Below are 17,284 nucleotides of genomic sequence, written 5' to 3' on the forward strand. Positions count from 1 at the left end.
ATCACTTGCTCAGGGACCTAAAGCCGGGCTTCAGAACCAGGTTTATCTGTCTTCAGAGCCCAACATGTAGTTGCAAAGGACTAGGACCCCAGAACCAGCTGCCTGGGGGAGAGCCTGGCTTTGCCTGTTACCAACTATGTGACCTGGAGCCTGTGGCTTAGTTTCTACATCTGGAAAAGGGAGATAATAATGGGAACACACCTCTCAGTGTTGTGGAGAAGATTAAAAAGGTTTAGTATATGTGGCAAGCCTTTTTTTTTTCCTTTGAGACGGAGTCTTGTTCTGTCACCCAGGCTGGAGTACAGTGACATTCTCGTGGGTTCAAGCAAATCTCCTGTCTCAGCCTCCCAAGTAGCTGGGATTACAGACATGCGCCACCACATCCGGCTAATTTTTGTATTTTTATTTTTATTTTTTTTTTTTTTTATTTTTTTTTGAGACGGAGTCTTGCTCTGTCGCCCAGGCTGGAGTGCAGTGGCCGGATCTCAGCTCACTGCAACCTCCGCCTCCCGGGTTCACGCCATTCTCCTGCCTCAGCCTCCCGAGTAGCTGGGACTACAGGCGTCCGCCACATCGCCCGGCTAGTTTTTTTTTTGTTATTTTTTAGTAGAGACGGGGTTTCACCATGTTAGCCAGGATGGTCTCGATCTCCTGACCTCGTGATCCACCCGTCTCGGCCTCCCAAAGTGCTGGGATTACAGGCTTGAGCCACCGCGCCCGGCCTAATTTTTGTATTTTTAGTAGAGACAGAGTTTCACCATGTTGGCCAAGCTGGTCTCGAACTCTTTACCTCAGATAATCTGCCCGCCTCGGCCTCTCAAAGTGCTGGGATTACAGGCATGAGCCACCGCGCCTGGCTGGTGTGAAGCCTTTTAATTTTAAACAGCATCTGGCACATACTATGCACTCAGTAAGCATCACCTGTTCTGACTGGGTACTGCCCCCACTGGCCACACAGTCAGTCACCAAGTCCTACAGATGCTAGCCCCTTATTGTGGTCACTTCCATCCATCTCTTCCTAGGTGAAGGACATCACAATTAACTCTGGGTCATTGTAGCAGCAACCCCACTGCCTTGCCCCTTCCCATTGGTCTGCGGCAGGCAGGGCCATCTTTTTAGCTGGTCCTGTCACTCCTCCCTGCGTGGAACATCACCTTGGCAGCACTGGCCCCTGCCCCACCCAGCCCTGAATGTTAGTCCCACCATCCCCGCACCACTTCTGTATCTGCATGCACCACTCCGCATGTAATCTTTATGTCTATGGGACCATGGGTTCCTTACAGGCAGGGCTGTGTCCAATTTCTTTCCATGTCCCCAGGTCCTGTCTCAGTGGGTGCTCAATGAAGAGCTAGCAAACTAAACTGGCTTTACAGCCCCAGAGTCAAGGGGACCTAGGGGGGTTCTAAAAACACTGGAGTCAACCCCTGCACCAGCACACAGGTTCTGTGTCCAGAACTCCCCCAGCAGCAACTTCCGCTTCCAGGATTGCCTGGAACCGGACATGGAAACTCACCAGGGATACCTTCTGGAGAGAGCCCAGGACCGTAGAGGCTAGGCAGCCCATAGCCGTGAGAGTGGGGAACTCGCCCTCAGAAAGAATGTGCTGGTCACCCTTGAAATTCTTCTCATCAAACAGGATCCAGCTGGGGAAGGGGAAGAAATGGAGGGTATGTGAGCCTACCTGTCCTTGGCCTGCCCAGGTTCCCCTGAGATACAGAAGAGGGAATGAAGACTTGATCATGACCCCCTGTCCCAGGGGAGGTCAAGGATGAACAGGCACTACAGCAGCAGGGAATGAGGTCAGACTTAAGAAAAGACTGAATGAGGCCGGGCGTGGTGGCTCAAGCCTGTAATCCCAGCACTTTGGGAGGCCAAGACGGGCGGATCACGAGGTCAAGAGATGGAGACCATCCTGGCGAACACAGTGAAACCCTGTCTCTACTAAAAAATACAAAAATCTAGCCGGGCGAGGTGGCGGGCGCCTGTAGTCCCAGCTACTCAGGAGGCTGAGGCAGGAGAATAGCGTAAACCCGGGAGGCGGAGCTTGCAGTGAGCTGAGATCCGGCCACTGCACTCCAGCCTGGGTGACAGAGCGAGACTTCGTCTCAAAAAAAAAAAAAAAACAGAAAAGACTGAATGAAATCATACTGCCCCTATGGAGGGGAATTTGGCAATATTAAGCAAAACTCCATGAGTAATTACTCAGCAATCTCATACCTAGGAATCCATCCCAAGGACACCCTTTGAGAACATGAAATAACACATGCAGGAGGCTATTCATTATAGTACTTCAGCAACAGAGAAGGGTGGAAGCAGCCCAGATGTTCATCAATAGTGGATTGGCTGAATAAATTAAGAAAAAGTGGAGTATAATGCAGCAGTTAAGTGGAATAAAAAAGAGCTCTTAAAGGGATATAAAGTGATCTCCAAACAGATGAAAAAAGTAGGTGCATAACAGTGTTTATAGCAAACTTCCTTTAAAAAACTGAGATACAATTCACATGCCATAAAATTCATACTATGTTGTTGTTGTTGTTGTTGTTGTTGTTGTTGTTGAGATGGAGTTTCGCTATTGTTGCCCAGGCTGGAATGCAATGGCGCGATCTCAGCTCACCGCAACCTCCACCTCCTGGGTTCAAGCAATTCATCAGCCTCCCGAGTAGCTGGGACTACAGGCATGTGCCACCATGCCCAGCTAATTTTGTATTTTTAGTAGAGATGGGGTTTCACCATGTTGGCCAGGCTGGTCTCGAGCTCCTGACCTCAAGTGATCCACCCACCTCGCCCTCCCAGAGCGTCCTCCCACCACACCTGGCCAAAATTCACACTTTTAAAGTGTACAATTTAGTGTTTTTTTATTATATTAACCTGGTTATAGTATGCTCCCTTTTGTGTAAGAAAATGGAGGACAAGGAAAACAAAATATAAATATTTGGTGTCTATAGTTATATGGAAATTTATGAGTGTATATTTGCTTATATCTATTTTTTTTTTTTTTTTTTTTTGAGATAGAGTCTTGCTCTGTCACCTAGCTCAACCGGCTAGTTTTTTTGTATTTTTTTAGTAGAGACGGTGTTTCACCGTGTTAGCCAGAATGGTCTCGATCTCCCAACCTCGTGATCCGCCCGTCTCAGCCTCCCAAAGTGCTGGGATTACAGGCTTGAGCCACCGCGCCCGGCCATATTTGCTTATATCTTAACAACAATAACAAAAAAGCCAGTGGATGAATACACCAAACACCAAACAAACAAACAAACAAAAGATTTCTACCAGGGGGAGAGAGGGAAAAAGGTGGCAGGGACAGAGATGAAAGCTATTGGCTTTGGAATTGTTATAGGCTGAATGTCTGTGTCCTCCCAAAATCATATGCTAAAGCCATAACCCTCAATGTAATGGTATTCAGAGGCGGGGCCTTTTGGAGGTAATTCAGTTTAGAGGGGGTCATGAGGGTGGGACCCATGATGGGATTAGTGTCCTTAAAAGAAGAGGAAGGGGCTGGGTGTGGTGGCTCACGCCTGTAATCCCAACACTTTGGGAAGCTGAGGCGGGCAGATCACCTGAGGTCGGGAGTTCAAGGCCAGCCTGACCAACATGAAGAAACCCCATCTCTACTAAAAATACAAAAATCAGCTGGGTGTGGTGGCGCATGCCTGTAATCCCAGGTACTTAGGAGGCTGAGGCAGGAGAATTGCTTGAACCCAGGAAGCAGAGGTTTCAGTGAACTGAGATTGCGCCATTGCACTACAGCCTGGGCAACAAGAGTGAAACTCCACCTCAAAAAAAAAAAAAGAAGAGGAAGAGACAGGAGCTCCTACTCTCTCTCTTCACTACATGAGAACACAGTGAGAAGATGGCCTTCTGCAAACCAGGAAGAAAGGCCTCACTGGGGAAGTGAAGTGGCCAGCACTTTGATCTTGAATTTGCTAGTGTCCCGAATTGTGAGAGAATAAATTTCTCTTATTTAAACCACACAAACTATGGTATTTTGTGATAGCAGCCTGAGCTAAGGCAGGAACCACGTAAATATTTCATGTAATAATTATTATTTTAGAGATAAGATCTTACTCTGTTGCGCAGGCTGGAGTGCAGTGCTGTGATCATAGCTCACTGCAGCCTCCAACTTCTGGGCTCAAACAATCCTCCCATCTCAGCCTCCTGAGTAGGTAGTACTACAGGTACATGACACCACACCCACCTAATTAAAAATTTTTCTGTTGAGACAGGGTCTCCTTATGTTGCCCAGGTGGGTCTTGAACTCCTGGACTCCTGCCTCAGCCTCCCAAAGTGCTGGGATTACAGGCATGAGCCACCGTGCCCAGCTTCATGGCAATTATTCATAGGAAAACAGAATTAGGGCCAGGTGCAGTGGCTCACACCTGTAATTCCAACACTTTGGGAGACCAAGAAGGGAGGATTGCTTGAGCCCAGAAGTTTGAAACCAGCCTAAGTAACAAAGTGAGACCCCCATCTCTAGAAAAAAGTAAAAAAATTAGCTGAGCATGGTGGTGTGCACCTATGGTCCCAGCTTCTCAGGAGGCTGAAGCAGGAGGATCCCTTGAGCCCAGGAGGTCAAGGCTGCAGTGAACTGTGTTCACACCACTGCACTCCAGCCCGAATGGAAAGTGAGACCCTGTCTCAAACAAAAATAAAAACGAATCCAGAAATAGATAAAAATGAAAAGTATTCCTTAAAACTGAAAATCAATTAATGAACCTAACTGTATATTAGGTTGGTGACATAACTACACACACAAAAGTATTATTTCAAACGTGTTTAAGACACAGTAATTTGAACTAATACATAACAAATAGGTTATAGTTGAATATCCTGAGGACAAAAAGAACCACAAGAGTGGCTCATGCCTGTAATTCCAGCACTTTGGGAGGCCGAGGGAGGTGGATCACAAGGTCAAGAGTTTGAGACCAGCCTGACCAACATCGTGAAACCCCATCTCTACTAAAAATACAAAAATTAGCTGGGCATGGTGGTGGGCACCTGTATTCCCAGCTACTTGGAAGGCTGAAGCAGAATTGCTCGAACCCAGGAGGCGGAGGTTGCAGTGAGCCAAGATAGCGCCACTGCACTCCCGTCTGGGTGACAGAGCAAGACTCCATCTCAAAAAAAAAAAAAACCACACAGGAAACTCCCAACAGCATTCAGTGGTTTTTTACTATTAGTTGTGATATGGGCATTATAACTTTGAAACACCTAGCATGCAGATTTTGGTCTCTAAATACCATTTGCCACTAAAAGGAACCAGCGTTCCATGGCAAATAGCCAATTCTAGATTTGGAGCAAAAAAGAATGTACAAAGTGATCCTGGAGTATCTTATATCAAGAAAATTATCAAAACTACTAGGGTCGCCAGGTGTGGTGGCTCATGCCTGTAATCCCAGCACTTTGGGAGGCCAAGGTGGGTGGATCACCTGAGGTTGATAATTCAAGACCAGCCAGACCCACATGGAGAAACCCCATCTCTACTAAAAATACAAAATTAGCTGGGCTTGGTAGCACATGCCTATAATCCCAGCTACTTGGGAAGGCTGAGGCAGGAGAATCGCTTGAACCTGGGAGGCAGAGGTTGCGATGAGCTGAGATCGCACCATTGCACTCCACCCTGGGCAACAGAGCAAAACTCTGTCTCAAAAACAAAAACAAAAAACAACAACAACAACAACAAAAACTACTGGGGTCGGCCGGTCACGGTGGCTCATGCCTGTAACCCCAGCTCTTTGGAAGTCGGAGGTGGCAGACAGCTTGAGCCCAGGAGTTTGAGATCAGCCTGGCCAACATGACGAAACCTGCCCCAAGGACCTTATTTAGATGCTGAGAAAAACAAGTTAATTTCACAAATGTATTTTTGAGACAATAGGAGAAATCTGAACACGGACTGGGTATTGGGTAATATGAACAAATTGTTATTAATTTTATTAGATGTGATGACTTCTGGCTACGTGGGGAAAAAGAGACACACGGGCCGGGCGCGGTGGCTCAAGCCTGTAATCCCAGCACTTTGGGAGGCCGAGACGGGCGGATCACGAGGTCAGGAGATCGAGACCATCCTGGCTAACACAGTGAAACCCCGTCTCTACTAAAAATACAAAAACTTAGCCGGGCGAGGTGGCGGGCGCCTGTAGTCCCAGCTACTCGGGAGGCTGAGGCAGGAGAATGGCGTAAACCCGGGAGGCGGAGCTTGCAGTGAGCTGAGATCCGGCCACTGCACTCCAGCCTGGGTGACAGAGCGAGACTCCGTCTCAAAAAAAAAAAAAAAAAAAAAGAGACACACGTTGAAGTGTTTACCCACGAAATTTTACGTTGGGTCAAGGATTTAAAATACTCCACTGAAAATTTAAAAGACCACACAGATAGAGGAAATAAGATTTATCTTTATATTATACAATCTACAGTTTTACATTTTCCATTAAAACCTTATTTTATTTTGTTTGTTTTAAAATTGAAAGGCGCAAGACAGAACAGCTCATCCCAAGGTAGCCAAAGGAAGGAAATCATTTGAAAGACTCTCCTCCTGCAGCCCCGCCTCTGCCCCAGCGCCCCCAGCCCTTCACCCCTCCACGTCCTCACCTGCCGCCGTGGACTCTGCAGGACTGAGGTCGGAAGGAGGCGGGCAGAGCGGCCTGGTCATCTTCGAAGGAGAAGTGGTCGCCCAGAAAGTCGGGGCGGGAGAAAAGCTGAATCTGGAGGCAGAGAGGGGAGATGAGGGGAAGAAGGGCGATGGAGTAGGGCCGAGAACAGTGGGGAGGGGAGAGGTTTGAAACGAGGGGAGAGAAGGGAGCCCAAAGACTCCCTGTGGAGTCCCCGCCTTACCTTTGAGACGAAGTGCAGATCGTGCTCCCCGACCTGAAGGGAGGGGCGGAATTGAGAATTAGGGAGAGTGCCGGCCCCCTGCCTCCGCTCCTCTAGGTTTCAGTACTGCCCACCCCGCGGCCGCACCCTCGGCCCCGCCACCTCCCAAGGCCCCGCCCCGAGCGCCCAGGCAGGTCCTCCAGCCCGCTACCTCTGCGTGGGGGCGGGGCGCACCCGAACTCCAGGTCCCGCCACCGGGGAGGCCCCGCCCCCCCGCGGCCGGCACGCACCTGTAGGACCGGCTGTAGCGAAGCGAGGGCGCTGTTGCCCGCGCCCCAGTCCTCGCAGTTACGGTACACGCCCTTCTCCAGCACGTACTGTTCTCCGGAGAAGCCCACCTCCTGGTAGGCCACCCACCTGCAGGAAGGACGGGGCGCGGGTCAGCTGGGACAGAGCCTGCACCTCTCCTGGAACCGCCCCCGGCTCACCCGGGCCCAACCCGCTCCCGGAGCCCGGGTCACTTACACGCCGCTGAGCACGTGGATGGCCTGTGTGCTGGGGCCGTGTTGCACCAGCTCCACATCCGGCAATGCCTTGCTCACCTCCACGCCATGTCCCTCGAAGTCCATGGCCTCAAATAGCACGACGGCCGGGTCCCCAAAGTCCTGGGTTCCCAGGGACAGTCAGGTCTTTCCCGCCCACAAACCGAAACCCCTGGGAGTGCCCAGACCCGAGGGTCACAGCCCACCCGGGGAATTAGGGGTGAGGCTGACAGTACGGCCTGGAGAAGAGCAGCAGAGGGAAGAGAGGCTAGACCTCTGGGAACACTTCCAGGGAGAACACGGAGAGGGGGTACAAATTCTTCCCTCCACAAATTGTACTGGGGGAGGGCTGCCTGGGGCCAGGTGGGCCAATTGCCTTTGCTTACCGTCCGGATGACCCGGAGGGAGGTCAGCAACTCGTCATAGCCTCCCCAGTGTGACCAGTCTGGGTATTCCCCCTCCTCCAGCAGATACTGGTGGCCCCGAAAGCCCTCCTTCTCGTAGCCCACCCAGCTGGGAAAAGCAGAAGGACGGACAGGCAGGTTCAATCATAGGAGGCCCATGGATGAATGAGATAGCTGTCCCCACCCCTATGCAGCCCAGGTCACTCCCCACTCCCAAGGGTACAGGCCAGTGGAGGCGATGAAATGGAAGGAAGGGTCCTGAGTTCTCACCAGCCCCCGAGAACTCTCAGGGACCCCACAGAGGCCAGGTGGGGGCTCTGGCTGTCCTCTGGCTGCTGAAGGTTGTAGATGTCTTGGCTCACTTCCCAGCTGCGGCCCTGAAAGCCGGGGGCCTCATACACCACAGCCTGGGGGAAAACGGGTGTCAGGATGGCAGGGAGTCATCTGGACCCAAACACACTCAGCCAGCTCAGGAATGGCTCTGCCCAGCATCGGGCCAATGTGGCACCCCCCAGTCCTCCCACCTTCTCACTGAACTCCATCCCCTTACCCGATTCCTGTCTCTACTCTGACCTCTGACCTTCTTACACATCAAAAGCAAGTTCCCAGTGAGCCCATCAGGTCCCGTCTCCCTAGACCCAGCTTCTGGCCCCCAGTGCCCTCCTCTCTGGATTTCCTGTCCAGACCATGATAACCAGACACCTGCACCCCACCACCAAAGGCCCTCTTTGGCTCTTAAGCCCAGACTCTTACCCTCGGCTCCCCTGGCTTCTCCACATTTGGGCAGCCCTGCAGAGGAGACAGAGCTGAGACACCAGCCCAGAGATGGGAAAGACAGATGGGGCTGGGGATCTAGGATTTTCTTGATCCTGAGAACCCCAACCCCATGTCTTCCCTCTTCCCCCACCTCTTAGGTTAATCCTCCCTCTCCTTCCACTCCCATTCCCAATAGCAGCTCCCAGGAAGCAGTCTCCAAGGGGTGCTGTTTTAACTTCATCCCCCGTCCCTTCCCACCGACTGCAGGACCATGTTACTTGGGACAAGGGGCAGAGCCTAGACCTCCTGGCCTGTGGGTGTGCCCTGTTCTTTACCAATCTCATGGGCTTCAGGGAGCCCACGCTGGGGTCCGATGTGCCCCAGGCCTCTGAGGTGGGGTACTCTCCAGGTTCCAGGATGTAGGGAGTGTCTTCAAATAATGGTTTGGGATACAGTAGCCACCTGGGGGAAGGCAGAGAGGCTGCTGCACCCCAGACTTCAAGGGACACAGATTGGCAGGTGGGAGGGAAGGTTTAGAGGGGAAAAGGAGGTTTTCTGGGGAGGTTCCCATCAGTCTCGTATAATCTCTTGCAGTAGCCACATTGGTCTCCCTTCCTCTGACTTTGCCTTCTCTAATTTCACACAACAGCTGGAGCATTTTTCTCTAGCATGCATGGAAAACTGCTTCAGCAACCCCAGTAGTTCCCTGTTAGCCTCACAATAAAACCCAGCTATGCAAAGAGGCTCTGCAATCTGGCCTCCTCCTTCTCCCTGGGACTCAATTCTTCCCACTTGTTGCTCACACCGGCTAGACTGAAAATTTGAAGCTTAACCCTCTCCTCTCTGGGCCTTTGCATGTGCTATTCCCTCTGCCAGATACACTCTTTTCCCCATTCATTCGGTTGACAAATATTTAGAAGCATCTGCTGTGTGCCAGACCCTGCTACAGGCATCAGGAATAGAGCAGTGAACAAACATACAAAATCTCTGCCCTCATGGAGCTTAGATTCTTGGCCAACTCATCCCGATATGGTGTCTCCTCCTCCAGGAAGGTTTCTCTGACTTCCACACTCTGCCTCTCATGGTATGGTGTTTTTCTGTGCTCCCTCACCCCAAAAATCTGAATTGCTATTGTCTGCTTACTTGCCTGACCCCGCCAGTGGACTGAGCACTCCTGAAGGCAAGAACTGGGTTCTGTTACCTCTGTGTCCCCAGCACCCAGCACAGTGAATGTCAAATGAAGAGATTCTAGAATAGACCAGACTCACAGTCCTGCAGAGACAGTGGCAGATGCCACCTGCAGGGGCTTCTCCAGACCCTGGGAATTCTTCAAGGCCTCTCTTAGCTTCACTTGCGCCCCCTTGAGGCCCTCCTCAGAGAAGAGGCTGATTTCCGGGGTCCTGTAGTCCTATGGAAGGAGGGGGGAAATTAAATATATATAAACAGCTGCGTGTGGTGGTTCACGCCTGTAATCCCAGCACTTTGGGAGGCCGAGGTGGGCGGATCACCTGAGGTCAGCAGTTTGAGACCAGCTGACCAACAAGGAGAAACCCAGTCTCTACTAAAAATAAAAAATTAGCTGGGCGTGGTGGTACATGCCTGAAATCCCAGCTACTCGGGAGCCTGAGGCAGGAGAATCGCTTGAACCTCGGAGGCAGAGGTTGCGGTAAGCCAAGATCAAGCCATTGCACTCTAGCCTGGGCAACAAGAGTGAAACTCTGTCTCAAAAAGAAAAGATATATAAACAGCCCCCTTGGACAACACCCCGCCTCCCCAAGTCCATTTAGCCAGGGCTCCAAATAGCTTCTGGGAAAACCTTTGTGGCCATTCCCCCAGAGACCAGGAAAGTGACTAGGGTGGTCTTTGCAAGGTCAACCAGCCAAGCCTGAGACCAAAGCCCATGCGGGTCCCTTGCTGAACCTTTGGGACCTGGGACTAAAGTTCCTGGGAGACCCTGCAAAGTGCCAGGCCCATAGCCTTACCTCTGGGTAGCCTGACTTCCAGCCTGGTGGGAGGATGGGCAAGATGGACAGTCACTTCCTGAGTTCCAGCTTTGACCCCTCCTTTAGGTACGATTCCTGCCTCTGCCCAGACTGGCTTTGCCTGCACCTCATCCCAGGAAGCAGCAGATCCTCTTTGTATTCTGAGTGTTTCTTCCCCACCAGGACCATTTTCATTCACTCACTCATTCATCAAATATGTACGAAGCATCTACTGCATGCAAGGCACTGTGCTAAGGTCATGTCCTTCCCTATCTCATTTAGTCCTCCCAGTGGGTGTTATTCATCCAGTCACAGGTAAGGAAAGTGAGGCTTGGAAATGTTAAGCAATCTGCCCAAGGTCACACAGCTTGTAAGTAGCAGAGCAGTATAGTTTTTGTTCACTGTTGCAACCTAGCACCTCCCATGTGCTTGGCACACAACAGGCGCCCAATCAATGCTGAATGAATCAAAGGAATCCAGAAACATCTGACTTCAAAGCCTTTGCTTTTCTCTTGTAGTCGTTACCTCCCACATGAAGTTAAATTTATTGTCAGAAGTTCACAATTAATTGTCTGTAAACATTTGCGTGTTTCTGGAGAGGCTTTGTTTCTTTTTTGAGACGGAGTTTCGCTCTTGTTGCCCAGGCTAGAGTGCAGTGGCGTGATCTAGGCTCACCGAAACCTCTGCCTCCTGGGTTCAAGCGATTCTCCTGCCTCAGCCTCCCAAGTAGCTGGGATTACAGGTGCCCGCCACCACGCCAGGCTAATTTTTTGTATTTTCTTTAGTAAAGACAGGGTTTCATCATGTTGGCCAGGCTGGTCTTGAATTCCTGATCTCAGGTGACCCACCTGCCTCAGCCTCCCAAAGTGTTGGGATTACAGGCATGAGCCACCACGCCCAGCCTCTGGAGAGGCTTTGAAAACTGTCCCCTCCTCCTGGGCCACTGTCCTAGTTAAGGCTAATGAGCTCTCATCATCTCCTACCAGGAAGATTGCAACAGCTCTGGAATCAGTTATTCATTCTTTCATTAGAAACAAAAATCAGGCCGGGCGCAGTGGCTCACACCTGTAATCCCAGCACTTTGGGAGGCTGAGATGGGCAGATCACGAGGTCAAGAGATCGAGACCATCCTGGCTAACACGGTGAAACCCCATCTCTACTAAAAATACAAAAAAATTTAGCCGGGCATGGTGGCAGGTGCCTGTGGTCCCAGCTACTCAGGAGGCTGAGGCAGGAGAATCGCGTGAACCCGGGAGGTGGAGCTTGCAGCGAGCCGAGATCATGACACTGCGCTCCAGCCTGGGTGACAAAATGAGACTCTGTCTCAAAAAATAAAAATAAAAAAAAGAAAGAAACAAAAATCAAACAAACCAAAAGAACCAAAATGCCTGATAGACACTGCTTTTAGAGTCATTGCTCTTCCTTCTGGTGTCAAGCTTAATTTTGGTAGTTTATTACTATGCTGTGAAAACAATATTGTTGTTTTCACTTTACAAACATGAAATTATTATTATTAATTATTATTGTTATTTTGAGACAGAGTTTCACTCTTGTTGCCTACGCTGGAGTGCAATGGCACGATCTCAGCTCACCACAACCTCCGCTTCCTGAGTTCAAGCAATTCTCCAGCCTCAGCCTCCCGAGTAGCTGGAATTACAGGCACCTGCCACCACACCTGGCTAATTTTTGTATTTTTGGTAGAGACGAGGTTTCACCATGTTGGCCAGGCTGGTCTTGAACTCCTGACCTCAAGTAATCCCCCAACTTGGCCTCCCAAAGTGCTGGGATTATAGGCGTGAGCCACCGTGCCTGGTCTTTGAAATTATAATGTTAACTTTTTAAACCACAGAGCCCTTCCTCAAAAATCAGAGGTGCCCCTTGGCTGGAAAGCACAGCCCATCCTGGTCTCCCTCCCTCCAGGATCCCTCTTTTCTCCACCTGGCAGCCAGCCAGTGGGATGTTTATAAATCCCTAGTCTGGTTATATGGCGTCCCTGCTCCAAACCCAATCCTCATAGCCTAGCTTGACTGTAAGTCCTGCAGGGCAGAGAGGGGATCTCCCCGCACTGCCCATTGCCTGGCACTGGTGCCTGGCACATATTAGACATGAGTGAGGATCTGTGAGCAAATGAATGAGCAAACATGCCTGGCACCTCAGGTCTGACTGGGGGCCTGCAAGCTGGCCCCTGGGGGGCAGGTAACCCGAACATCCCCTCCCACCTCGTCTCTGCTGCTCTCTCCCCTTCCTGCTTGAGCATGCACTCAAACTTCCCAAGGCTGCTTTCCCAAGCTGAGCTTGGCCTCTGCCTGGGCTCTGATTCCTCAAGCCAGGCTGCCCATTTCCCAGAATCTCTTTCTTCCCCAGTCAGCTCCATGGTCAGGAATCTACAGAGCAGTCCATATGAAGCCCCTCTGCTCGCTACCCCCATAAGATCTCTCCCAGGAATTTCTTTTGAAACGGAGTCTCACTCTGTCACCCAGATTGGAGTGCAGTGGTGCAATCTAGGCTCACTGCAGCCTCCGCCTCCCGGGTTCAAGTAATTCTCCTGTTCAAGTAAGCCTCCCGAGAAGCTGGGATTACTCCGCTAATTTTTGTATTTTTAGTAGACACAGGGTTTCACCATGTTGGCCAGGCTGGTCTCCAACTCCTGTCCTCAGCCGATCCACCTGCCTTGGCTTCCCAAAGTGCTGGCATTACAGGCGTGAGTCACTGCTCCCGGCCTCAGGGATTTCAACTCTAGGCACCGCGAGGCCGTCTCCCACCTGCGACTCACTCACCCAGACAACTCTCCTTAGGGAGCCGATGCCTTGGGGACTCCACTTTGTCTCTGGGGTTCTGAGTTCCATGTCTCCTTCAGGCAGGACCAGCTTCTGACCCCGGAACTCTGGCTCTTCGTATAGCACCCAGCTGTGGGCACAGAGATTCCAGGGTCACAGATGGGGAGGAGTATGTGCCCAGGGCTGCTGGGTAGCTGATGGGGTTTCTCCCAGGCTGGCCTGGTCACTTCTCACTCCCCTCTGCACCCCCCGGGGTTCACAGCCAGGTGCCCTGCTGGGCACTCCCCACTCACCAGCCTCGAACTACCCTTATGGAGGCTACGGGGGCCCAGCCTGAGGCATCAACAATGTCTCCCCAGACCTCCCTGCCACTGCCTTGGCAGCCAGACTCCGAGAAGAAGATCACCTGAGAAGGCACAGAGGGGTCCTCAGGCTCTCACCCCAGGCCCCTGCCTCCTGCTGCCCCCACCCGCTTGCCCCCACAACCCTACCTTTCCAGGCCTGGTGTTTGGCTTGCCCTGGGTCTTTAAGGCTGGGCTCTGAAACGGAGGCAGGTGATAAAGTAAGTCCTGTGGTGTCACCTCTTTCCTGCCTCCCCACAACCTGCCATTCCAAAGATCCCACATCCTCCCTATTGACCTCCACCCCCAAGGAGCTGGTGCATAGAGGATGCTCACACTTGTTCCCAACCCCTAGAGGACTCATCACCCTGTCCCAGGAGCTGGGTGCTCATCACCTGCCTTCCTCAGCTCCCAGGATCTTGGAGCCCCCATGCCCTTTGGAATCCACAGTACAAACCTCCCACAGTAGGGATAGGGAGATTGAGGCCCAGAGAGATGTGGCTTGCACAGGTCAACTGAACCAGACTTCAGACAGAAGGCTCTGCCCCCAGACTCTGACTCCCAGCACCACTCTCTTCACACCACCCAAGGCCTCACTTACCCACTCCTCTAGGGGCAGGGCACAGGCAAGCTTCTCTGTCAGGGATGGTCTTTCACTGCAAAGCAGGGGCAACTGTCCTGGCACCTTCCTGAGCCCCGGTGCCCCATGGGGCAGCAGGGCAGATAGTTTTGTGCCCAGCGGTTCCGGGGTGGAGGCCTCCTTGGTGGCAGGCACCAGACTGCCGAAAAGAAGGCTGCCTCCAAGACGGGAAGTGGGTCTGGTGCCTCCCTGCAATTCCAACCCCAGCTCTAAGTGGGGGCCCTTGGTTCCTGCTACATGCTTCTTCATCATCTCTAGAGGAGAGCAGGAGACCTGGGTGGGCCTGGCAGGGTGGAGGTCCCAGGAGGGGTTGGGCCCAGCTTTCTCCTGCCTGCGCTGAAGCTTCTCGTCATCACTTAGATAGGGGTTCTCTGGTTCCTCCTCCTCCTCCTCCTCTTTCTTTTCCAGTGAAGGCACCTCCTGGGGGCCGGGGCCCAGCACCCATGGCCCTGGCTGGTCCTCCTCAATGGCAGGCAGTGTGGCATACATGGACAAGTAGGAGGAGCGAGGGGCTCGTGGCAGCCGGTGAGTGCGGAGGATCTCAGGGGGCTCCATGCTCCGCAGGGTATCCAGAAATATCTCCAGGTCAGTGGCCAGGGCCACCTCATCCTCCTCCCTCAATGTCTCTGGGCACGTCTTGCCCTCGGTGGAGTCAGAGACAAGCTGGGACTCCGTGCTGGCCTCTGCTCCTGTTGGCACTGGGGCAGGGGTGCCTCCTGGGCTGGGGGACACTCTGTCCACTGAGGAAGATGGGGCAGGGAGAACAGCAGGGTCCTGCACAACCTCTTTCTGGGTGAGAGATGAGATGGGGCTCCCTTCAGAGTCCTGGACCCCCTTGTCCTGTTTGGGGAGTGAGGTGGCAGGAGCAGCTGGGTCTTGAACAGTCTCTTCCTTAGTGAGGGGTGGAGCAAGGCTGCCTGCAATACCCTGGACAGCCTCTTTTTGGATGCTAGGGCTGCCTTCTGGGCCCTGGACAACCTCAGTTGACTTGGGGGATGAGGCAGCAGGAGCACCGGACCCCTGCACCACTTCTTTCTGGGCAGGAGATGAGGCAGCAGGAGCACCAGGGCCCTTCACGACCTCTTTCCGGGTGGGGGACGAGGCATCAGGAGCACTGGACTCCTGCACCACCTCCTTCTGGGTGGGGGATGAGGCATCAGGAGCACCGGGGCCCTTCACGACCTCTTTCCGGGTGGGGGACGCAGCCGCAGGAGCACCGGGGCCCCACACCACCTCCTTCTGGGTAAAGGTGAGGACAGGGACATTTTCAGAGTTCTGAACAAACTTATTGCTTGGGGACGATGGAGCAGAAAGACCTCCTGGGCTGGGGACATCCTTCCTTCTTATAGAGGATGGAGCAGGAGGTTGTTCAGGGACTGTCACACGCTCCCTCCTCACCATGGGCAGCACGGTGGCAGCAGGGGGGTCCACAAGCCCTTCCCTTTTTATAGGGGGCAGAACAAGGGGAGTGAGCTGGGTCCTGGCATGAGTGGGCACCACAGGCTGCTTTGCAGGGTGGGCTAGGCTTGGAGAGGGGACATGGGTCTGGAGTCTGGGAGAGGAGGGGACTGATGCTTGACCCTGAGAAGTCTGGAGAGGGAGCTCAGTGGAACTGGGGGCTCCCAGCACCTGCCAGAGCTCACAGGCCCTGGCATCCGGGGCTCTGCCCTGGTCTCGATCTGCACAGGCTGCAGGGACATCCTGATTCTTAGGCAGGTGAGCACTGGCTGGGATGCCTGTAGAGACCAGGGCAGAGCTGTCTTTAAGCTCTGCTGTCCCGGTCTCAGGCAGCTGCCTCAAGGCTGCCCCCACTGTGCTGCCCAGACCTGTGCTTCTCGGCACTCCAGCTGTGGGCCTGGGCAGGTGGCTGGCAGGGGGGCTGTGCCTAGCAGGTACAAGGTTACTTAGCACTTTCACAGCCTGGCTGCGGCTGGGCGAGCCTGGTGGGGAGCCCACCACCACTGGCTGCACCATGCGGGCGACCTGACGGCCCCGTGGCAGGGCCTCGCCTGAGGACATTGGCCTCACAGTCACAGAGCTGCTCACCCGCTGGTCCACATGACCTCTCACCACCGTGGTGGTCCGCACAGTGCGTGTCACTCGGTGTTCCTCGAGGCTCCGGGAGCTCCCACTGGTGAGACCTACACCTGGGTGGGGACTTGGCTCTCGGGGCCCAGGCAGGGGAACCAAAAGCTCAGTCCTGGCCATAGCTCCCACACGTGGGGGCTCAGTCCTGGGATCTTGGCGGCTGCCATCACTCTGGTCCACAGCCTCCTTCAGCCTCTGCTGAGGCCTTTTCTCCTTGGGAGGTGGTGTGTACTTCTTGGAAAAGATGGGTCCATGGCTCTGGAAGTTCTTGGAGCCAGCCGTATCACAAGGGCCCTGGCAATTCATGGTCTCTTCTTCCTGTGTTGCAAAGCCATTGACTTCCTCTCGACGGCTGAACTCAAACATCTCCTTCTGGGGGGCTTCCATCTGGGCCCCTGACACCAGGGACACCTTGTGAAAACCATGTTTGATCTCTTCCTGGGCAGGGGGCCGCTGCCGCCATGTCAGTGTGGCACTTACCACTCGGGCCTTGGCCCGGGCCATGGGCCCACCTGCCTCCTCCATGTGGGACCCTGGCAACCTGTCTGGAGGCGTCCTTGTCCCACTGTGGTCCAGCTCCCTGCAGAGGAGGAAGAGAGATGAGGGTCAGAGGGTGGTGAGAGTGGCTTCCCAAAGTGCAGAATAACCACCCCTAGCCCAGTCAGGCCAGGAACCTCAGGCAAATCGCTTGGCCTTTCAGGTCATTGCTGTCATCTGTGAAATCGGCATGGTAGTCTCAACTCTGATTTGGTTGATCAGAGCTCCTCATCCATCCCTCTCCCTGACTTTCAGGTGATCTCCTAGGTCAGGGTCCCTCAAAGGTGAAGCTGAGGACTGAGCCCAGATGGAGAGAAAAGAAAGAAGGCAGAAGGGAAGATGCAGCTGACCTACAGGTCTATGGGGGCGCTGGGACTCTGCCCACAGAGCCCTAGGTCTAGTCCCCCAAGAGC

At 53.2% G+C, this 17,284-nt stretch overlaps 1 protein-coding gene across 9 annotated transcripts in view; it reads right to left on the minus strand.

Annotated features, from left to right (window-relative positions):
* The window catches only part of CRYBG2 (crystallin beta-gamma domain containing 2), a 35,990-nt gene that overhangs the window by 9,196 nt on the left and 9,510 nt on the right, over positions 1-17,284 (minus strand). For 5 of the 9 annotated variants that reach the window (XR_002521788.2, XR_002521789.2, XM_021937928.2 and 2 more), the window contains exons 2-15: positions 14,208-16,914; positions 13,757-13,804; positions 13,559-13,671; positions 13,266-13,395; positions 9,775-9,914; positions 8,842-8,968; positions 8,504-8,539; positions 8,021-8,157; positions 7,733-7,859; positions 7,330-7,469; positions 7,095-7,221; positions 6,826-6,858; positions 6,583-6,695; positions 1,514-1,643 (exon numbers count right to left, since the gene is read on the minus strand). Coding sequence is in view for 6 of the 9 variants with exons in the window: in XM_021937928.2 (XP_021793620.2) it covers positions 1,514-1,643; positions 6,583-6,695; positions 6,826-6,858; positions 7,095-7,221; positions 7,330-7,469; positions 7,733-7,859; positions 8,021-8,157; positions 8,504-8,539; positions 8,842-8,968; positions 9,775-9,914; positions 13,266-13,395; positions 13,559-13,671; positions 13,757-13,804; positions 14,208-16,914 (4,108 nt within the window). In the remaining 3 variants the exon portion in view is untranslated. The remainder of the gene's footprint in view (positions 1-1,513; positions 1,644-6,582; positions 6,696-6,825; positions 6,859-7,094; positions 7,222-7,329; positions 7,470-7,732; positions 7,860-8,020; positions 8,158-8,503; positions 8,540-8,841; positions 8,969-9,774; positions 9,915-13,265; positions 13,396-13,558; positions 13,672-13,756; positions 13,805-14,207; positions 16,915-17,284) is intronic. The other 4 variants (XR_002521791.2, XM_021937934.2, XM_021937946.2 and 1 more) reach the window with 1 other exon arrangement.

This window comes from Papio anubis, chromosome 1 (genome assembly GCF_008728515.1).
Source record: "Papio anubis isolate 15944 chromosome 1, Panubis1.0, whole genome shotgun sequence".
NCBI lineage: Eukaryota > Metazoa > Chordata > Mammalia > Primates > Cercopithecidae > Papio > Papio anubis.